The following is a 24,277-nucleotide window of genomic DNA, read 5'->3' as shown; positions in this document are numbered from 1 at the left end:
GGAGAGGAGAGGAGAGATGAGGAGAGGAGAGGAGAGGAGAGAGGATTGAAGATGGTGAAAAGCAGAGGGATGGACAAACGGAGGGATAGAGGGAATGAAACAGAGGGGCAGGGTAATTGGATTGGGGATATTCTATTTGGCGGGGTCTGGTCTCTGTCATCACGCTCCAGGGCTGGCTACCCTCAATGCCTACGGCAGCCACACACACACACACACAAGTTAACACACACACGCACGCACCCAAGTTAACACACACACACACACACAGATTGAGAACTGTTACAGCTCTGTGTGCACTGTCCTGTGTGTACCCCTAAAGAAAGTGTGCGGGCCGTGTGTGTGTGTGTGCACGTTTGGGTCCTCGTTTAACTACTCACTAAATGGCTAAACAGATTACAGAGCACGCTAAGTGGATTGTCACAGCTCTCTATCGCTCACTCAGGGTGTCTCTCCAGTGATTACGGATGGCCAGACCTCTCTCTCCATGTGCGCACGCACACAGTCACACACACACACACAGTCACACACACACACACACACACACACACACACACACACACAGCGAGAGAGAGAGAAAGCGAGTGAGGTTATACCCTCAGGCATTAACAGTATTTTTTTAGTGAACTCTCAACCTAACAAAGGAGGTTATTTTCATGTCTTTTCGGTGGATGTTGTTGATCTTTGTGTCTCTCATTATCTGTTGATGTCTTGAGAAAGTTCCATGTGACTTCGAACAAAACCTAAACCTAAATGAAATCGACACAGAGGTGACCTTGTGTGTGTGTGTGTGTGTGTGTGTGTGTGTGTGTGTGTGTGTGTGTGTGTGTGTGTGTGTGTGTGTGTGTGCAGTCGGGGGAATTAACTCGATTCTTGAAACTTTTCAGGATGGTTCAAAGGGTTGGAGTCCCTCTGTGTCTATAGGGACGGTCGGGAAGATATCGTGCGTGTCGGGCAGAAACCTCTTATCTCCATATTTTTACTAACGCCCTACTTGATCATACTGCAGCGTTAGGTGGAGGGAATTTGTCCCAAAGAAATGGGATCAGATCTACAAGCTCACAACAAGCTCCCATCCATATGCGTGTCCGTCCACTGAGTATGTGTGATACCATTACGTGGTTATACCACCCAGTAGACTCCCCTAGCATTACACTTGCTATTACAGTGGCTGTAAATGCATTACTCGCTCTACTTGCACTAGAAGTGTTTTTGCCTCATTTTATTGCAGCTTTAACCCATTCTAGACGTGAACCCCTTTTGGTGTTAGCATTATGTTATGCTTTAGCTATTGAAAAATAGCAGATCTACAAGCTCATAGCGCGCCACCGAGTGGCGCGCTATGAACTTATAGGTCTGCTATTTTTGAAAAATCATAAAAATGCGGCACAAATCTTTGAATAGGTATATATTATTTCAGAGCGAACGTTTTTTTTTATTTCGACGTCAGGCCTAAATGGGTTAAGCACGCACAAGGGACTGTGATTCAATTCAAATAACTTTATATCTGCTGCTATTTTTATCTTGCCGCAAATGTTTCTCTGTGTGTGCACATGGAAGCCTCACGTCTGCCTCATGTTACAAGACTGTTTAACCCATTTTGACCTGAGATCAGATTCTAAAAATGTCTTCTACATCCTGACAGTTTTCTGAAAAAGCTATGTTTCTATGTCAGTCGTTCTTCGATTTAAAAAAAAATAGCAGACCTACAAGCTCGTAGCGCGCCACTCGGTGGCGCGCTATGAGCTTGTAGATCTGCTATTTTTCAATAGCTAGAGCATAACATGATGCTAACACCAAAAGGGGTTCCCGCCCAGAATGTGTTAACCATGCACCTTGTGTATACTGTACAGTATGTGTGTTTGACATCGCTCGTGCGATATTACTGATATTTGACATTGTGCCGTCTTGATATCTGACTTTGTTTTCCATCTCGTTCTCTAGTCTTTACCCTCGTATTGGAAGTGGTAAAACGATGGGAGGCTGTTATGTGGGAGAACATCACCCACGCGTTTGCATCTTGTAAACGTGTGATGTGTGAGAATAAAGTTGAATCTGAAGCTGCTTTTAGGGGGGGCTTTGACTACTACTGAGTCTCCACCTAACAAAACAATGCATTGTCTTACAAATACGTCTCGTAATTAGTAGAAACAGTCCACCTTCTCAAAAACACACGTCCCCCATTGCCGAATCTGGCCGCGAGTGTGTGTGTGTGTGTGTGTGTGTGTGTGTGTGTGTGTGTGTTTGTGTGTGTGTGCATGCATCTTCAGGGGGTTTCAGTTTGTGTAGGCAAAACATCGTCTCTGCTCATTATCGAAGGTAAAAAAAAAAACGCAGCTAAATTACTCCACACAGCCACGGGGCAGAGAAGAACAAAAAACACAGCTGCACTCATCGGTACACGTGTGTGTGTGTGTGTGTGTGTGTGTGTGTGTGTGTGTGTGTGTGTGTGTGTGTGTGTGTGTGTGTGTGTGTGTGTGTGTGTGTGCACCTGTACACGCAATTGTGTGTGTGACTGTGTGTGTGTAAACTGTGGCCCTTCTGCAGGCGGGGATCACTCCTATTTTACCCTCCCTTGTGCATCCCCACAGAACCACAGAAAAACACACACGCGTGCACGCACACACACACACACACACACACACACACACACACACACAACACACGCTCCTGGCCAAGGTGCTAGCCTCCGCACACACAAGTGCACACACACACCTCATTGATTTGAGTCAATGCGTGTGCATCCTAACTCTTCCAAGGACCATGTTTGAAGTCTCTGTGCCTCGTCTCTGGACCCAAAGACAGACACCGCCTGGAGTAGTCCAGCAATGTGCACTCACACATCACATGCACACCGCGCACGTACGCACTCACACATGTTAACAGATGCCAGTAGTGCCATCCACACCACCCATACACACCCTCCCAATGGACACACAGCATGCTGCAGGCTGAAGCCACACACACACACACACACACACACACACACACACACACACACACACACACACACACACACACACACACACACACACACACACACACACACACACACACACACACACACACACACACACACACACACACACACACACACACACACACACACACACACACACACACACACACACACACACTTTTTCTCTGTGTATTACCAACACTAATGAGCTGATAGATGTTCAACCGAGGCAAAGAAACAGACAGTCATTTCCTTGGAGTGGAGCAAGTAGGGAGTGAGAAACTAAACCAACAGCAGAGTGCGTGCGTGTGTGTGTGTGTGTGTGCGTGCGTGTGTGTGTGTGCGTGCGTGTGTGCGTGCATGCGTGGTATCTTGTTAGTTTTGTGCGCTGTGCCTCACAGCATCTAGGCGTGCAGAAGGTTAACCCATAAAAACCGGGAAAGCCGTCATTGTAGATATTAGGCTCTGGCTATTAAAGAAATAGCAGAAAAATCCTGAAAAGTCAAGTGTGAACTACTGATTGAGAAAAGGGCCTCGGGTCTCAAGATATTGGAACACATCTGTGTCACCTTAGCTTTTTTTTTAAATGGCAGAGCTACAAGCTCATAGCGTGGCACCGAGTACGAGCTTTTAGATCTGCTATTTTTTTTTAAATCGTGAAAACGTGTGCAAATCTTTGAATATATTATTCTTTCACAGCGAACATTTTTTCAAATGGGGTCTGCGACCAAATACATATCATTTTAGGGGGGGTCCTTCACATGAAAAAGTATGATAACTACTGATAAAGAAACAAAATGGCATGATTTAGAAGTAATTTTCTGCATGGTCTCAGGTCCAGATGGGTTAAGGCTGAGCCAGCGGAGCAGGGTTGTAGCTAAAAACCCCAGCAGGCCCGCAGGCCGAGCCGGGACCCGGTGTGTGTGTTGTGTGTTCAGCCTGTCAGGGGAGAGAGGCTCGCTAATGAGAGGAATTACCAAACAATCACATTCTCACCAGACGTTGGAGGGCTTGTTGTAGATGGAAATGTCAAGTAAAGCCAGCAACTAAACAGCTATACGCTAACCACTTAAGCCCCATATGTACATGGACAAGTGAAAATGATGTTATGCCTTCTGCACTTTCTGCACACAGCCTTCTAATTATCTCCCTCACGCGTATTCTACACATTCCCTATTGCTGCTAAAGACTACATGCACATGTACTTTTACTATACATGCTTTAGGCGCTTTTTTAAAATCATATCTGCCATTCTTACTTGAAGGTTATTTTTTGTATGTTATCGAAATATTTTCAAACTCTAGACGGGCGTCACGGGCCGGCCCCAAAGTTATTAGTGCAGCCGCGCCCGGCAGCTGGCGAAAACTAGAGTTCTCAACAAGCCCGAAAATCAAACCCTGTACACTCAAGAGAATGTCCCCGCTACCACCCTTAGATCTCCATATATGGAGCCGACCTGTTCTGACATTCCATATGTTGATCTGACCTCATCAAACCCTGTACACTCAAGAGAATGTCCCCGCTACCACCCTTAGATCTCCATATATGGAGCCGACCTGTTCTGACATTCCATATGTTGATCTGACCTCATCAAACCCTGTACACTCAAGACAAGCTCCTTATATGGCCAGTACAGAATTCATTCAAAGTTGATCTGACCCCCCCATGCCAAAGCGCCAGCGCTCGCCCAGCAGTCTGCTGTCAACGAGGCGGATGCGTGCACTTCTCGCCCTTAGGCGTCTTACTGGTTATTATCTTTTTACATCGTATTGTCGTACAGTCGTTGTACCACTAGCAGCATTTTGACACCTCTTGATTCTTAGTCGCACGGCGAGTAGCCAAAACCTCTTGGTTCTTAGTCGCACGGCGAGTAGCCAAAACCTCTTGGTTCTTAGTCGCACGGCGAGTAGCCAAAACCTCTTGGTTCTTAGTCGCACGGCGAGTAGCCAAAACCTCTTGGTTCTTAGTCGCACGGCGAGTAGCCAAAACCTCTTGGTTCTTAGTCGCACGGCGAGTAGCCAAAACCTCTTGGTTCTTAGCCGCACGGCGAGTAGCCAAAACCAAAACCTCTTGATTCTTAGTCGCATGGCGAGTAGCCAAAACCTCTTGATTATTAGTCGCAGTAGCCAAAACCAAAACATCTTGGTTCTTAGCTGCACGGCGAGTAACCAAAACCAAAACAGCCGATCTCACAAAGCTCACAGCAACGTTGTGACACGTTGTGAACTTCTAGATGGACCATCTCCTGAAGTTTGGAAAATGTTTGGCTTTAATGACCTTCCCAAAACATGGAGGGCAGCTTCAAAGTGATTAAAAAAAATGTTGTTTTCGCTTTTCTTTTAACAAAAAAACAAACAGAAGATGCTCTCGCAGTTTGAATGGATTTTAGACCCTATAGCTAACCTGCATGGTCAGAAGATAAGTGACCGCTGCCATGGTGGAGTGGAGTGGAGTGGATTCTTCAGCTAGGCCTAACCTTTTACCCTGCTGCCACACAACTAGTGCCCACGAGACTGGCACGCAGTGTCAGGGGTAAAGTGGCGGGGTTCTCTCACACTCACTGTCTTACTGAGCTGGCGGAGAGAGAGAGAGAGAGAGAGAGAGAGAGAGAGAGAGAGAGATGTACGTAGAGTTCATCCTAATTGGACGGAGCTCCACCAGTGCAGCAGGCCTCACTGATCCATCATGGAGAGATCAGCGAGGAAAGGTCAACACTTTGAAGAGACTTCTCTACTGAACGCACACTATTCCTCTGTCCTTCTTTAAAGTTGGAGCCTGCAGGGAGGCTAGTGGCGAGGGAGAGAGAGAGGGAGAGAGAGAGAGAGAGATAGAGAGAGAAAGGAAAAGACCAAGGTGTTGTTCCAAGAGTAGCCAGGTAATCACTAAGCCCCGTCACACACAATCACCACACCACTCCATCCACACCTATCTGATCTGCTCTGCTCTGCTCTGCTCTGGCGTGCGTGCGTGCGTGCGTGCGTGCGTGCTAGCGTGCGTGCGTGCGTGCGCGCGTGCGTGCGTGCGTGTGTGCGCGCGCATTTAAAACATCTCCATTTCCTATAACCACTTGCAACCTGGCATCGCTATTTTGTGAAAGCCATTGAACATTTTCATAAAAGCCAATCTGCAGCCTGGTGTGTTGCATTGTGAGCTTATAGGTTGGCTGTTGTCACAACTCATATATAAATATACACGTAGTAGGGCTTAAGTGGACAATGGAGCAAATCTTACACAGAAAAACAAAACAGAAAAACAAACATTGGCGATTCATGTGACACTAGTCGGATTCCTCTATAAACACAGACCCGGAGAATTACACGGAGCAAAGATGACCTTCGACCCTATAGATGAGCCCGAGTAAACACACATGCACACACGTGTCGTGCGCGCTAGCAGGCCAACAATCAGCCACTTAGCCTTTGCCATGGGTGAAAGGCAACAAGATCTCTTAACAACGTCTCGTCTTTTTCAATAAATGTTGCATGAAAACATGCAGCCAGAGAAGCACGCTGCCTGCTGTCATACCAGAGCAGTGTGTTAAATGTTTAATGATGACAACACCACACACACACACACACAGTATATGTCAGCGTGCTCCTGTGAGGGGGGCCCCTCTTTCATCCTGACAGAATCTAAAAAAGCCCCTTCCTTAACCCCGCCACCCCCCACCCCAGTGCACCCCAACTCCTGCACCCTGGATGTAAATGACAGAAGGGAGCGACTGTGTGTGTGTGTGTGTGTGTGTGTGTGTGTGTGTGTGTGTGTGTGTGTGTGTGTGTGTGTGTGTGTGTGTGTGTGTGAGTGAGAGAGAGAAGGGGGGGCAAGGTGGGAACGGGAGCTTGAATAAAGAGTTCCCTTCTCCTGCACTGTTGAGGAGAGGAGGAGTAGATGGAGAGGAGAGGAGAGGAGAGGAGAGGAGAGGAGAGGAGAGGAGAGGAGAGGAGAGGAGAGGAAGAGGAGAGGAAGAGGAGAGGAGAGGAGAGGAGAGGAGAGGAGAGGAGAGGAGAGGAGAGGAGAGGAGAGGAGAGGAGAGGAGAGGAGAGGAGAGGAGAGGAGAGGAGAGGAGAGGAGAGGAGAGGAGAGGAGAGGAGTGATTTGTCAGAGAGACAGCCAGAAGACAAGACTGCATTGTTTTACATAAGACTAAAACATAGTGTTCCCTCAACCTGTCTTGAGCTAGAAGTAGAAGTAGTGCATGTCAGACTGAGAGGCAGCCAAACTGCAGTTAGGAGTCACTTTGAGGTCTGAAGACATTTGGGTGTGAATAATGCGACACACAGAAACTGGCCTGTCATTGAGTCAAGGCTTAGAAAGAAAGACATTTTAACCACGTTTAGCCTGGAAACATCCCTATTTTAAGAAATAACTTTCCAAAACGTAGACCAGCAAGCTCAAAACGTGCATACACATTATGAGCTTGCAGTAGATCAGTATTTTTTATATATTTTTTGCAATTCGTCACACGAACAACGCTTAAGTGGTTAAGTAAAAATAAACTGCCACGGGTACAGACACACATGAACTGCGCGCACACACACACACACACACTCTCTCTCTCTAAAGCAGGGTCAGAGATAAAGGTGTGAGATTCCTATCAGTTTTAAAGGATATTGAAGTCTAAATAAGAAAATAAAGACATAAGACAGAATGCCTTCCATTTTCACCGTTACTTTTATTTGTTTGCAGTGATACTGATCGAAGAAATAAAGGCAATGTGTAATAGCTGCAAATATAATATACAGTCCCTTTCCTTTCAAATAAATAACTGTGTCTTTGCTCACCCACTGAGATTTCATACTCCTTGTCTGTTATGAATAAATCCTGCATCAACATGGCCATTTATTCATACACAAAATACCAGTACTGAATATATGGAACTTTCATTCATATATTCTGGTAGTTAAAAAAAGAGAATTGTATTATGTTAGCCAAACGTGTGATGGTTTAAATTCCCTTTGAAGATTACTGGGTACCAGTGGTGGAAAAGATACTCACATTAAAAGTAAAAGTATCAAGGGGAGCTGGAAGTACCTTCACTAAAACGCCGGGACAACACGTCCCAAACTCTCCTCCCTTCTAGCTCCAAAACTATGGAATGCACTTGCCAATTGCAATCAGAACTGCGGAGGAGGGAGGAGGTGGGGGGGATAGCGTGTACCTCCACATGCGTTACGCCCCCCTAGTGAGACCTTTCACTGTCGGGTGTAAAGAAGATGTTGGCTTGATGGCCCGGGTATCGGAGGAGACCCGAGGCTTTCTTCACCCTCCCAATGACTGATTGTGGGGGTTAGCAGAGATGGAGTACTTGTAGAGAGGCTGGGAAATTGGGAATTGGCTATACTAAATTGGGACTTGAAGGGGAGAAAATGTTTTTCTTTTGTCTTGAAGGGGCATGTTTTGCACAATAATCTCACCCTGTCTTTTCATTATGTCTGCCCACGATCTCTGTGATTCATACAGTAGGCTACGTTTGTTTACCTCAGTCACTAATACTAAAATCTGATATTTTCTTTTTTTCTATGAACCTGTGACTGACACCCAATGTGACCTGTGACACCCGTACTGTTATAAAACGGAAATAAAAAGATTTTGAAAAGAAAGAACTGCAGACTCACTCAATCTTCCGCCGTAGTCTGAAAACCCACCTCTTCAGACTCCGTCTTAGCCCGTATCACTTCCCGTAGCACTTGCCCTAGCCTTGACGACCTTACAGGCGTATGCAAAGGCTCAACTTATCTAACTTAATAGATAGATATAATTTTATGTAGACATAGCACTATAGTATATGCATAGTTTCATTATATAGATATTCCACTGTTAGGTGGCTTATGTATGATTCATGATATCTATTTTTATGTATACGATGTATTCCCATGTTTTTGTTCTTGCTTACTGTAAGTCGCTCAGGATTAAGAGCGTCTGCTAAATATATAAATTGTAAATTGGATCAATACCAAAATTAGAAAGTACTTGAAATGTCCCATTTCACAAGTTTTAAAATGTATATTAAATGTATTTTTAAAAGTATGTATAGGGCAGAAGTGAATGTATGTTTGTTTTATAAAATAAGAAGAAGAAGCTACAAAGCAACTAGAAACTAGTTTTCAAATAATTGTAGTGCAGTAAAAGAACAATATTTGCCTCTGAGATTTAGTGGAGTAGAAGTAAAAGTACTGAACATTGGAAACACTCCAGTGAAATATAAACTCCTGAAAAGTGTACGTAACCCATTTTGGGCAGCAACCCCTTTTGGTGTTAGCATTATGTTATGCTTTAGCTATTGAAAAATAACAGATCTACAAGCTCATAGCGCGCCACCGAGTGGCGCGCTATGAGCTTGTAGGTCTGCTATTTTTGAAAAATCGAAGAACCACTGACATAGAAACATAGCTTTTTCAGAAAACTGTCAGGATGTAGAAGACATTTTTAGAATCTTATCTCAGGTCAAAGTGTACTTAAGCGCAGTACTTGAGTAAATGTACTTCCTCTCCACCACTGCTGGGTACCCAGGCTGTTTTAGTCCTTCCGTCTATTCAACTTGGCTCGTTGACCTTGAGGAATCAACCATAACAGATTCCAGACTGATTATCTCCTTCCGTATCCAATATCCATCCAAGATTAATTGATTACCGTGATTAAAGATGACACAAATTCATCTACAGCTCTGTGTTGTCGCCGTTAAAAATGGACTGCATTAGCGCTCGGGCGACGCAGCGGTAAAGTGCGTGCCCACCGCTGTGGAGGTTGTTGGTTCGAATCCACCGTGGTGGATCCGGCTTTGTCAAGGGTCTTCTACACAAACACAATTGGCCCGTGGTCAGGGGAGGGAAGCCGGGAGGGGAGGGTGATATTTGGTTGAAGAATGAATTCATACCTTTTTGCCAGGTGCTTGAAAAGCACCTGGAGAACATTTGCACCCACCACTACTGACGAACGTAAAGACGACTTTAGTGGCGACCTTAGTGACGACCTAGCCATCATTGGCTACCTCCTGGCGACCTTACTAGCCACCTATGATTGGCTGCCTCCTAAGCCAATGGCAGTCTGAACGGCATTAAAACCCACACTCGGAACGCTGCAACGCGGAGCGAGTGGCAACAGAAGCTAACAGAGGCTAATGTTAGGAGCTAACTGGAGTTTGAGGACAACCATAACAAAACAGTTAGTGAACCAACAAAAGAACGTCGGAAACAAACGAAAACAGGTGCTTCAAGAGCTTGTTGCACCTGGCAGTTATGACTTAATTCTTGTTTAATGAAATATGGATGAGCACTAGTCTTTTTTATAGTTCATTGAGCCTTCGTTATTTGATAGTCACAGAGAGACAGACGGGAGACAGGCGGAACGAGAAAAGAGCAGCAGCAAGCAGCAAATGGTTCAGACCGGCTGGGAATCAAACCGGCGACTTTCTCTCTGGAATTCGAGCCCAAGTGGTACACACGCCAACCAAATAATACTAAATATAGCCTAGCGCTAGACCTTGTCCATATTGAGGGAGTCTGTCCAAAGAGCTACGACCGGATCTCTGGTTAGCACATTATCCTACTCTCCACTGTCGAACACCCACGCATCTGCACCGTTCAATATGACAGACAAACAATTGGCCCACAATCACATTACGGTGGCCACCAATCGCATTACAGCGTGCCGCACAGGGGGGTGGGAGTAAGAGCTTCTGTTCTGGATAGCGACGTGATAGAGCTCGGAGGTCGTTAGACCCGCGCCGGAGGAACCTGCAGCTCTGGGAGGCTTACAGTTGGAACCTGTTGTTCCTGGATTATTACAGCCTTTGACCAAAGTGAGGTCATCACACATTATTTTTGCCCCCCAACTGCTGCATAAGTCAATATTGTGTTGTTGTTTATTCTTAGGCCGGCAGCGAGTCAGTGGAGATGCATGCGGATCACATTATGTTTCCCAGACATATTGCACCTGGGCCGACAGGGCGAGAAGAACGCAGAAAGCCATCGAGTGACAATTGCACCGGAGCGGCACAGTCACTATCATCTACAGTGCTTCTTCTCATGTCATCAGGGCGTCTTGTCTCGCAACAGGGAATGACACAAAATGGAAGCCAGCAACATGAGCATACAAACAGACGGCCCTCACTTGTGATTACGTTACAAGCTCCAAAAGCTACAAGAAACATGAGCCGGTTTCAACGTTTCTTCAGCGCTCCCAATGACACGGTGAAATTGGCAATCAATCATACGTTTTTGTTTTGCCATTTTCACTCATTACTCTCCCCGCATGTCCTGCTTGTAATGTTCTTTTCAACCCTTTAGTTTATTATTGTAACAAGATAATTGAAACAATAGATAAAAGCAAACAAGGTACGGTGCGAGAGAAAGGGAAAGGCTAATCGGCAACAGTGTGGTTTTGTAGCCTTTGTCGGGGCTAGTGAACTGTGAACGCAGCGTTAGTATCTGACTGCACAGGGAGGTGAGAACAAGGGAGAGAGGTTGACAGAAGATGGATGGAGAGATGGACAGAAGGGTGGATTGATGGATGGAGGGACAGAGGAGCAGAGACCACGTTACGCCTTTAACTCCACATTCATACTTGGACTTTACTCGTTTTGTGCTTCTGTGTACCTCTGCGCTATTTGATGAGTTCGGTAACGTCCGACACATTTCTGTGTGTGTGTGTGTGCGCGCGAGTTTGTGTCTCTGAGGTGAAGCATGTGTGAAGTGCGTAAAAGCGCCCCAAGAACCCGTTCCCTCCCTTGTTACTTACGCTTTCTTCTCGGCTCTTTCCTTGTCCTTCTTGTCCTTCTTGTCCTTGTCGTCCTGGTCCCGTCCTCGGTCCTTGTCCTTGCCCCTCTCTCGGTCCTTGTCCCGGGCCTTGTGGCGTCGGCTGCGGTCTCGCTCTCTGCTGTGGCTCCTCTTGCGGCTGTGGCTGCGGTTGCGTCTGGTCCGAGAGTGAGACCTGCGAGTCGTCGTGAAAAAACATGCATCATTACTGGGGAGGTGTTAACGATAAATTGCCCTACTTAACTGAGCCAAAGTGCAGTAACTACGATTTTGGACACACTGACCTTTTTGTGTATCCCAAAAGGTCAAGTTAGTCTTTGTGATTTTAGGGTAAAAAACAATTACCTCAAGAACAGATAAAGTTAAATTAGATGTGTACATTCTTCATGAAAACACACCAACACAACAAGGTCAGCAGTGGCTGTCCTGTCCAAAAAGTGTAATAGAAGTCTGTTTTAGGTTACCGTTTTCAATGAATGGTTGGATTTATAGCTTCAATCTTAAAACCAGAAATACACTGAAGCCTATTAGTGACCAGTGCACCGCCCTCAGGGTGAGATTACCCAAGATTAAAAAAAACTGTTGTCGATCCAGCTATCAAACGGCTAAATAGATTACCAGGCAAGAGAATACTTCATGCACCATGTATTTGACATATAACTTCACTTAAGTCGCCACACGGAGGTGTTAAAGTTATAATGAGCCCAACTCGGCATGCATACGTTTGTATGTGTGTCTCTGATGGTTCTAATCAAATAGAAGCTGTATATACATACATACTGCACACACACACACACACACACACACACACACACACACACACACACACACACACACACACACACACACACACACACACACACACACACACACACACACACACACACACACACACACACACACACACACCCCCCCCCCCCCCCCCCCCCCCCCCCCTTGTTGTCTGTATTTTGTGTTGTTGCTGCAAACTAAATGCCCTCTGGGTTAACAATAAAGACAAAACTGAACAACTTCATTAATCCATTTTGGGCGGGAACCCCTTTTGGTGTTTTAAGCATTATGTTATACTTTATATAATGAAAAACAGCAGATCTACAAGCTCATAGCTGCTATTTTTGAAAAATCGTTAAAATGTGCCTCAAATCTTTCAGAAAATTGTCATGATTTAGAAGACTTTTTTTTTTATTTCGAAGTCAGGCCTAAATGGGTTAAAGTGTTCATCCTTTCATAAACTAACAACGTGAGAGCCTATTAAAACGGTTTAAAACAGGTAGGTTGCTCACATGGACTCCCTTGCTGGTGCTGGACAATAGGTAGATACAATGTAAGAGAGAGAAGTCCACACACAGCTCAGCTCCACAGCGTTTAATTTATTTTTTAAACACCGGCATTCACAAACACTTAAGATTTCCTTTTTATTTCCTCCAATTTTCTGGGGATTTGGGACATTATTTCTCTGCTTAAAGAATGTTGTGTGCCCTGCCACACTCTGGAATATAGTTTATGGATTGGGACAAGCTCAAATAAACAATCTGCAATGTGTATATGAGCCCACACAGCCGGGCTCCATTTCACTGCCCCTTTATTTATTTATTTGATTCGATTTTTGATCTTTATGACATTGATAAACTCTGTGTGCTGTGTGTGTGTGTGTGTGTGTGTGTGTGTGTGTGTGTGTGTGTGCACGCACGCACGCTGCATGCGTGCGTTTGTGCATGCGTGCGTGCGTGTACAGACAGCTGGTTAGAGAGACTTGTTGTGTTTTGTTTTTTCCTATCTTTTGTCGTCGTTTTAATGACTATGCTGCTGCAATGTCAATGGAGCCGAACAAAAGTCATGTTTACAATTACTATTAAGTGTACCTGTACACAAGATGTAAGAATAAAGAGAACCTTAAAGATGGAGTGCCACGATTTTTTTCCACCCTAAAACAGCACATCAGGTATTATTATAATATAAGGAGGAAGAACTTTTCCCAAAAAGTGTACAGTATTTGTTAAAATCATGCTTTTATGTGGACACGCCCACCAGTTCATTAAGTATGCCTGGTTTGCCTGGTGGGTGGTGATGGGTGGTGATCCACCTGAACTGAAGCCGCACCCACAGCTGTAGCTAAAGGGGGAGGGGTTAGGGGAGGGGCTGATAATGTGATGTCACTATATTACTGTTTATTTCATTGGCCCGTTTGACTGTCAAGGGTTCAGCCTCCAGGAAGAAACCCTAAATACAAAGTTAATACACCATTGTATATAAAAACAACTCCAGGGTGTCTAATGAAGTAGTCACCTCATAGACACATGAAAAAACATCTTTAAACCTTGTAGTGCTCATAAAGCCATGCACCAATGCTTGAACTACAGCCCTCTGATCGTCCATATATTGCTAATTTTAATTTTACTCTTTTTGTAACGAAATAATTTTTGTTTAAAAGGTTATCTTTTAACAACTTTTAACTTGGTGGCCCTATTTGGGGAATGCCGTTAAAGGTGGGACGGCAAAAAAAGAAAAAGTTTTCAAACATTTCCAAAAATGGCTAATATACAAACCCATTTCATTGCGACACCTTGTGAGCTTGTACAGTACATGAACTATTTTTTATAAAATGTATGTATTCTCTTTTTATTTGTGTTGGTTTCGTTTTTCTAATCGTTTTTTTCATCGGTATGTCTGGCCTCGTTCAGGCTCTAGTCTCACAGATGCACTGCGCACACACACACACACACACACACACACACACACACACACACACACACACACACACACAGGGTTTGATGTGGCCAATTAGAACCAGGTTCTGAGAACAGTATTGATCCTGACACTGGCCCTCTGGTCAAAGTGGTCATAAGGTGATTTACACTGTGAGATTTACACCATTACTTATGACAGACGCGCACGCACGGACGCACACACACACACACACACACACACACACACACACACACACACACAAATTAAAAATACAATAATGACACGTAATCTGTTCATGTCTTGTATTAATTTGGACAAAGCATGTTAAATCATACAGAATGTATGTGCGTGCGTGCGTGCGTGCGTGCGTGCGTGTGTGAAAGTGAGAGTGAAAGTGTGAGTGCGTGCGATGCGATGCGTGCCAGAGAGAGATAGTTGATGTGAAAGCCCCCAGTAGGTTATCACCAGAGACACAGTTATTCTCCATCATCTATCACTTTATTGATTTGTCTATAAAAACAGTCAAACCTGCTGTCCGGAAGCTTTATCTACCTCCCCCCACCCCCACCCCACCACCCCCTTTATTAGTTTGCAGTTTGGGACGTCCAAAAGCTGTCTCTCCCCTGATGGAAAACTAATCATGTTCCTCCCGATGCCCTGTCACAGCAACAACAGAGACAACACCACACACACTGACAACCGTTGAAATCAGTGAGGCCGCTGGCTACTCTGATGAGCACAGCACAGCACAGCGCACCATTTCAACTTCACTTTTATTCCGACATACATGGAATGAAGACAAATCAAATCTGATGACTGAAACCTTTTGTCAGGCCTGACAAGTCCTGATGTGTGATTTGTGGAACGGGCGTGAAAAGGCTAGAAAAGCTAGAGGTGGGATCAAGGCAGCACTGTGTATGCCTTGATCCCGCCTCTAGCTGCCGCTGATTGGCCAGGCCGTTTTGTGGCCGGAGCATCAAGTCTGCCTGAGAGTTCCCAGATGGGAGCAGGAGGGGGGAACCCAGTGTACTCTCTGCTGCCCCATCTGGCGGAGTCAGGTTCGTGAAAAGGAGCCGTGCTGCACACTGACGCAGGGCTTCTCAATGTTTGTGGCTGGGGACCCCCGGAAATGTTTTGGCCATGTCTCGCCATGGTTAACCCATTTTTGGCGGGAACCCCTTTTGGTGTTAGCATTATGTTATGCTTTAGCTATTGAAAAATAGCAGATCTACAAGCTCATAGCGCGCCACCGAGTGGCGCGCTACGAGCTTGTATGTCTGCTATTTTTGAAAAATCGAAGAACCACTGACATAGAAACATAGCTTTTTCAGAAAACTGTCAGGATGTAGAAGACATTTTTAGAATCTGATCTCAGGTCAAAATGGGTTAATATATGTTTTGTATCAAAATCTGCAAAGTAACAAGTAACTATAAAGGACAAATTGTAGGGGAGTAAAATAAATACATGCGTTAGTTTAACTTAGTTACTTTCACGGACAGAGTGGTATTCCGACGGCCGACGCATCGCCATTCCGACTCTGTGGCTTGGGAATGGAATGGCGATACGTCGGAATAGTGGGCTTGGGAATGCTGGTGTGTAAGCGTTACTTTCCACCACTGCCCTCCCTGCAGTGGAGCTGGTCTGGAGACATGTGGCACTCTGAAACCACAGGGAAAGCAGCTGCTTCTGGTATACCCTCATCTCCAAAATGACTACGGTGTTATGAAACGGGCTTTTCACTCAACATGACAGCGGTCTTAACACATTTAGGCCTGACGTCGAAATTTAAAAAAATGTCTTCAAAATCTTTTTCTGAAATACCTCATGTTTCTGTATCAGTGGTGCTCAATATTTCATGTCAAGGACCCCAAAAATGATATGTAATATGCCTCCGTCCCCCCATCTGAAAATATGTTGTTCCAGGGACCCCAACCCAGAAGCAAAGAATTGAGTTAAAATGTTCACTCTGTAATAATATATATTCAAAGATTTGAGGCACATTTTCACGATTTTTCAGTAATAGCAGACCTACAAGTTCATAGCGCGGCACTCGGTGCCGCGCTATGAGCTTGTAGATCTGCTATTTTTCAATAGCTAAAGTATAACATAATGCTAGAAACACCAAAAGGGGTTCCCGCCCAGAATGGGTTAACCCCCGAAAATGACGTTTGGCTTTGCGTGTTTATTTGAGGTTAACCACTTCAGCCTACTGGGCTGATTTTGTAGTTTGCTTCCAGTTCAGGTTAAAAAAACGACAGCGGATTTAAATCATGGCAGGCTAGTAAGCAACGCAGCTGCAGCCAATCAAATGGATGGTAAACAGGAGGAGTGGGCACCGCAATGTAAAATGGCTATTTGGCCAAAAATGTAAAAAAAATAAATATTTGGAAATATTTGTAAAAAATAAATTGTAACAAATACATGATTAGAACATGCTTGAACATTCAGCAATTAACACATTTAGGCCTGAGATCAGATTCTAAATATGTCTTCTAAATCCTGACAGTTTTCTGAAAAAGCTGTTTCTATGTCTGTCGTTCTTTGATTTTTAAAAAATAGCAGATCTACAAGTTCATAGCGCGGCACTCGGTGCCACGCTATGAGCTTGTAGATCTGCTATTTTTCAATAGCTAAAGCATAACATAATGCTAACACCAAAAGGGGTTCCCGCCCAAAATGGGTTAAGGTGTAATATTTGTACAATTGCTACACATTGCTATAAAACCTGTACAGTATATACAATCATTTTGGGGCATAAACAAGTTTATATGTTGAAGGTTAAATTTAAGTCTGATAAAACTAAAAGTATGATGTACCGTGCATGTTCAAATCATGTATACTTTACATTACTAACTTTTAACATTTTGGACAAAATGGCCCACTGTGTTAGATGTAGGTGTGCCCAGAGCCATGGATGTGCCAATGTGCAAGCACAGACAGTAGCTGACAGTGTCAATGCCCCTTGGCCAAACCTAAACCTAATACAGCCATTATTATTTGCAGCTGCGTTGCTTACATCACAGTGTACAATACAGACAGACTTTAACTAGAAAACTAAACTATAAAATCAGCCTGGGGATTCATCCCCCTTTAATGGACTGTAGTGTATGTATGAACCACTGTTGGTGGTGGAAAAAAATGATATAGGGCGCTACGGCTTTAAGAAATGTAGGCGGGCTCAAACCGGTCAAACGTTGTTGAGCGTAAGCAGGAAGCCACAGAGTGACAATAGAGGGTATGCGCGTGACATCATCATCATACCCGGAAGTTATGTGGGAACGCCTACTGAGTGGCAAAAAGAAAAATCGAAGAACGACTGACATAGAAACATAGCTTTTTCAGAAAACTGTCAGGATGTAGAAGACATTTTTAGAATCTGATCTCAGGTCAAAATGGGTTATGGCTTTTGGGGAATTCTATTTTGAGGTTTCAGTCTAAAACGGAAGGCTGTGTGCTTCTGAACCAATCAGAGCGTTGCATCCCTTCAGGCTATGGGACAACAACTCTTCGATGCTGAAGTTGTTTACAAAACATTATAAGTCAGATACAGAGCATGCACCTACTACGTGGCATATTTCTAACCTAGAATGTTTTCCGAATCAGATACATATTTTAGCATGCTGATTAAGTTTAAAATGAGTAATACACTGTCTGGATGTCATCTTAAATGAACAGTAGTTATGTAATCAAAATCAGCTGTGTTTGGAAGAACGTGCAGCGATGGGAATCAAACAACAGGTGAATGAAATCAAGATACTTTTTTATTCATTATTCATGCGAGCACGTCATGATGACCCGTCATCAAGCATCACGTTTTTGTTCAAAGGAAGTCATTGATTTTTATGGACTTTTGATATAAAATACACACAAATGGAAATTTTCCCATTGGTTTGGCATCCATTGTTAGGTATGTCCATATGATGACCACTGATATGCTCTAAAAAAGTGTGAAAAATGTTTTCATTTCACTATGTTTTTAAAAGCCTAGGACAATATGAAATTGTTGCTCTCGGGCAGTAGACCTCGTATCTTTTCGTAAACGAATGCCCTACTTCGTCATACTATTACTACAGTGTCGCACAAAAGTAGCATAAAATAGCAGATTTTTGCTATTTTGTTTTTGCCATTTCTTCATTTGAATCCTGAAAAAGTACAATTCTAGGACATACGAGGTTTCCCACCGACTGCGCTGGTGGTCAGCGATACAGATCTGATCCATAAGTGGGGGCAGCACACAAACCGATTGGCACAAACCGAGTCTCTGATCGGAGTCTTTCAGTGTGACAACATCCATCATTGGCCCAGACACATGCCTCGGTACGGGCCAACAGTATGCTACAGTATGTGTGCTGCTGACAGCGCCTTGCATATGTTTGCAATCAACACTACATGTGTGCAGAAATAGGAGACAGTCACAGCAGCGTTCCAGGCCCTGGCCTCATATTTGTAGCCAAGCGACTTGTGGCCAGGAGCAGCAGATGTAATAAACACAGCCTCTCTCTTTCTCTCTCTCTCTCTCTCTGTGTGTGTGTGTGTGTTTCTCTCCCATTCTATCCATCTCCCTCTCTCTCCCTCTCTCTCTGTCTCTCTCAGAAGGCGGAGAAAAACAGTGCACTTCTGGGGGGGTGTGCAGGCAAATTAAATTTACTGTAGTTAACCCATTCAGGCCTGACGTCGAAATTTAAAAAAAAAAGTTTTCTAAATCATGACAATTTTCGGAAATATTTGAGGCAAATTTTATTTTTTTATTTTTTCAAAAATAGCAGACCTACAAGTTCATAGCGCGCCACTCGGTGGCGCGCTATGAGCTTGTAGATCTGCTATTTTTCCATAGCTAAAGCATAACGTAATGCTAACACCAACAGGGGTTCCCGCCCAAAAGGGGTTAATAGAGTGAGGTCTATGCTGCTAGATGTCAATTTCCTGACCAAGTCCTTCCCCTTGGAGAATGATTAGCTAATTTGAGGCAGTGGATAAATGGCCTAATGCAGGACAGCGCACAGATAAACAGACACAGTCGGACCCCATGCCAAGTCCTCGGCTGCTTTACATTTTCCGCGCCGCCTTATTATCTCGAGGGAAAATGGGTCCCCCTATGGCCTAAACATATTTTCATTTCTATTAAAAGGGGCCTTCGCCCGACACCCCCCCAAACACACACACACACACACACACACACACACACACACTCTTCCCTCCCTCCTCTCCCTCAGCCAGCGCCTTCCCGCCCTCCCTCCCTCCCCTCTCCCTCCGTTCGCTTTCCCAATCCATTAAATCGCCGCTCTGCAATTGGCCGGGGCCATTTTCCCGGTGAATTATCAATAGAGTAATTACGCTGCATGTTGGGAGCTGGGCTGAGGCTTATCGGCCGCTGACCCCCCAGTGTGCGGCAGGATATGATCCCTCGCCACGGACCTATTGGGGTAATTATGTGGCCGGGTGTGAAGCTGGATGGTGTGTTGCCCTTATCAGTCTGTATTCTATTTCTGCTAAACACGGTTTTCATTGAAAATTGGACGTTAATGGCAGCCACATGATACCACTAGTGTTGGATTCAGGCGGAGCGTCTCCACTGGAATTCGAGCCGGAGTTAAATCATTATTCCTGCTACGTAGGCTTGGGGATGTAGGCATCATGAGCTACTATACCCCTCCCTGGAGCAGCCGGACGCGCACGCACACACACACGCATTACTATACTTGTGAAGACATCAACATTTTAGGATGGCAATTTTACAACGGCCCTCTCTCGGAATTTTACCGGAATTTGTCGATCTACAAACTCGCAATGTGTAGCGATGCACTGTGAGCTTGTAGATCTATAATTGTCAGTGTGCGACACACTGGCACGCAAACCAATTATAAATCAAGCATGACCTGACCTCTAAACGTATAATCCTAACTTGAATCTTTTCCCAATGTTTAATTTGAACCATGAGCACAACCATCTCGCCTGTGAGTACCAGACAGTATAAAAATAATTGTCAAAATGTCTTATTTCTCAAAATGTACTAAGCTTGGGTGGGGGGGCATTTGGCCCTCCAAATTATAATAATACAAGCATACACACGTACACACAGTCACACCGCATTGCCTGTTCCCTTTACTCCACTCTCATCTTTCCACCAGTTAACCCATTTTGACCTGAGATCAGATTCTAAAAATGTCTTCACATCCTGACAGTTTTCTGGAAAAGCTATGTTTCTATGTCAGTCGTTCTTCGATTTTTCAAAAATAGCAGACCTACAAGCTCGTAGCGCGCCACTCGGTGGCGCGCTATGAGCTTGTAGATCTGCTATTTTTCAATAGCTAAAGCATAACATAATGCTAACACCAGAATGGGTTAACCCATTCTGGGCGGGAACCCCTTTTGGTGTTTATAGCATTATGTTATAGAGCGTCGCAGTCCCGCCCCCTACCAGGGCCCAGGAAATTATTCCCCGTTCATTTTCCTCATAGACTTTTCAAAAAGTATTTATTTAAAGACCTTTTAAGCCTCGTACAAAGCCAACTCTTGACAAATCATGACAACAAACAGAATTTTTTGGGCCAAAAAAAGAATTAGAAAGAAGAAAAAAAACAGCAGGTTACAACACTTTTTTGTTGTTTTTCTTCTTTGTAATTATTTGTTTGGTCCAAAATATTGTGTTTGTTGTCATGATTTGTCACAACTCGAGTTGGCTTTGTCTGTGGCGTAACCGTCTTTAAATAAATACTTTTTGAAATGTCTATGGGGAAAATGCATTGGGAATCATTTCCTGGGCCTGGCGTCGTCATGACAGGGGGCGGGACTGCGACGCTCTATACTTTAGCTATTAAAAAATAGCAGATCTACAAGCTCGAAGCGTGGCACCGAGTGCCTCGCTACGAGCTTGTAGGTCTGCAATTTTTGAAAGATTGTGACAATGTGGCACAAATCTTTGAATATATATCCTTTCAGAACGAACATTTTTAACTCAAATCTTTGCTTCTGGGGGGTCCCTGGAACAACATATTTTCAAATCGGGGTCGGTGGCCAAATACACATAATTCTGGGGGTCCTTGACATGAAATATTGAGCACCACTGATATAGAAACATAGGTATTTCAGATACCCATTTTCAGGTAACTGTCAGGATTTAGAAGACATTTTAAAAATTTCGACGTCAGGCCTTAATGATGGACTATGAGGGACACTCTCATGCATCCCCTGCTGTCTCCCCCATGAAATGTAAGCTTACCATAATCACAGTAAACATGATCATGTCATGTTCAAGGGCTTTGTGTGTGTGTGTGTGTGTGTGTGTGTGTGTGTGTGTGTGTGTGTGTGTGTGTGTGTGTGTGTGTGTGTGTGTGTGTGCGCGCGCTGATACACTCATGGGCATATCGAAGGTTGTCCGATATGGATATTTCGAGGACGATACCATTTCAGATATTTTGGAGAACAAGAAGGCTGCAGAAATTAACTAAATCAACAAAATCATATTTATTTTCTCTCTCTGTCTGCGGAAGATTCCGGTATTCATAATGAATGTAGCGACCCCGTATAAGAGTCGTATAACTTACCAGGTACCTCCTTTTTTTATATTTGCAGCTCCGTTCGGCTATGCGAGCCTATGGAGTTCCATGGACCAAACCAGCTACTCACCCTTTAGTTACTTTCTCTAAAAAAAACTGCAGGTCTGTCCAAAGGTCAAGTTTCTATAATTTATAAAGATCTAACACAAAGATGTACTTCGTTAATACCCGTTATCCAATCTTGGAGCACAGACTTGGGATTAGAACATCATCAATCTATCAATTGGACCAGAGTTTGGGGAAATATTATTATGGCATCACGAAACCCAAATCATCAGCAGATTCATTTCAATTTTGTCCATAAAACATATCTAACCCCCCAGAAAGCTTATAGAATGAGACGTGCTATTTCACCAAACTGTACACTGTGGGAATGCCCAACAGTCAAAAGTACACATAACTCATTATCTATCTAAAGTATTACAAAAACATATTCCCTGTTGTCCTAAATTATTGCTCCTTAATGATGATTCTTTAACTTTAAGTATTGTTCAGAGACGATTCTGGCTGGCAGGAAGTACCGCTGCAAAATAAATGTTGGCACTGCGATGGCAAGCTCCACATTCTGCCCTTTAATCACTGGAAACAGTTACTAACTGATGTTGTAACAATGGAGCTTTCTACAGCTAGATTGAATGGTAAAGCAAAGCAAAGTTACTATATTTACCCAGGGTATCTGGGCTAAGCTCAAGAACTTGTTTCCAGCCAAGCCCTGCTCATAGAACATTTCATGGTAGTGGTTCAATGCCTTGCTCAAGGGCACTTCAGCGGTGGTAATTTTAACGTGTCGGACCGCTGATTAGAACTGGCGACCTTCCGGTATCAAGACCGCTCCGCAATCCGTTAGGCCACCGTTCGGCCACCGCTGCCACCGCTGCCACACTCATGGTGCAAACTATCAAACAATAGATAGCTGGAACCATATTCTCTATCAAGTTAGGACCTCTACTATATAACTAGCATGACATATATAACTAATTATATCTGTATAATCCCTTTTATTTTTTATTTTTTTTGGTCTTTGTTGAAATCTTTGCTCATATCTTTTTCTTTTCAGGCCTATGACGGGGTGGGTTGGGAGGGATTAATTTATTGTTATTTATTTACAATTTGTTTTGATATATGTTTATGTTGCATTTAATTGTTATAATCATTACTATATATATATATATATATATATATTTTTGTCAACGGTGGTTGGTGCAGGGGTTTGGGGGTAGGATTTTTTAAAATGAGGCAAGGGGCAAGCCACTGATTGCAGTAGGCAAATAATTTGAATTACGCTTTGTGTCCATTCTCTTTGTATGCCTGTACCTTACATCCAAAAAATGAAATAAAAATGCATCCAAAAAAATATAAATGAATGTAGCGACCCCTAAAAGTCATTTTATTACACTATGCCTTTCATGCATGCCTTATTACACATGCCTTTCATTCCAGACAGGCATGTTTATTTTATTTCTTTACCACACTGTACATGTAAAGCCCTTTACTTGGTAGTGGTTGACATGTATTATGCATGTCGGGGAAAAATAAGTATAACAATTGTAACAACAATGTGCATAATTATCTATTTTGAAACGGATGAAAACTAAATTGTGAGCTCAGGGTTGCTTCACTGCTTTTTGCAGATGATGATGGTCCTGATGGCACCATGATCGGTCCGAGACCTTCAGCTCTCACTGGATCGGTTCGCAGTCGAGTGTACGGAGGCTGGGATGAGGATCAGCAGCTCCACATCTGAGGCCATGGTTCTCAGCAGGAAACCGATGGACTGTGCAGTCCAAGTAGGGAATGAGACACTACCCCAGGTGAAGGAGTTTAAGTACCTCGGGGTCTTGTTCACGAGTGAGAGGAGGACGGAGAAGGAGATCAGCCGGAGAATCGGAGCGGCAGGGGCAGTATTGCAGCCGCTGTACCGCACTGTGGTGACGAAAAGAGAGTTGAGCCAGAAGGCAAAGCTCTCTGTCTACCGAGCAATAGAGAGCTGAGCCAGAAGGCAAAGCTCTCTGTCTACCGAGCAATCTTCGTTCCTACTCTCACCTATGGTCATGAAGTGTGAGTCATGACCGGAAGAATAAGGTCGCAGATACAAGCGGCCGAAATTAGTTTTCTCAGACGGGTGGCTGGCATCTCCCTTAGAGAGGGTGGGAGGTTCAGTTACGGGTGGCTGGCATCTCCCTTAGAGAGGGTGGGAGGTTCAGACGGGTGGCTGGCATCTCCCTTAGAGAGGGTGGGAGGTTCAGACGGGTGGCTGGCATCTCCCTTAGAGAGGGTGGGAGGTTCAGTTATCTGGCATCTCCCTTAGAGAGGGTGGGAGGTT

The 24,277-nt window shown here is 44.2% G+C and overlaps 1 protein-coding gene across 2 annotated transcripts in view; it reads right to left on the bottom strand.

Moving 5' to 3' along the window:
• Positions 1–24,277, bottom strand: part of rsrc1 (arginine/serine-rich coiled-coil 1) — a 215,671-nt gene that overhangs the window by 149,115 nt on the left and 42,279 nt on the right. For both annotated transcript variants that reach the window (XM_079514853.1, XM_079514852.1), the window contains exon 4: positions 11,693–11,884. In XM_079514853.1, coding sequence (XP_079370979.1) covers positions 11,693–11,884 — 192 coding nt within the window. The remainder of the gene's footprint in view (positions 1–11,692; positions 11,885–24,277) is intronic.

The sequence above is a fragment of the Electrona antarctica genome (genome assembly GCF_951216825.1).
Source record: "Electrona antarctica genome assembly, chromosome: 11".
Taxonomy (NCBI): Eukaryota; Metazoa; Chordata; class Actinopteri; order Myctophiformes; family Myctophidae; genus Electrona; species Electrona antarctica.
This window is presented reverse-complemented; position numbering and strand designations above follow the sequence as displayed.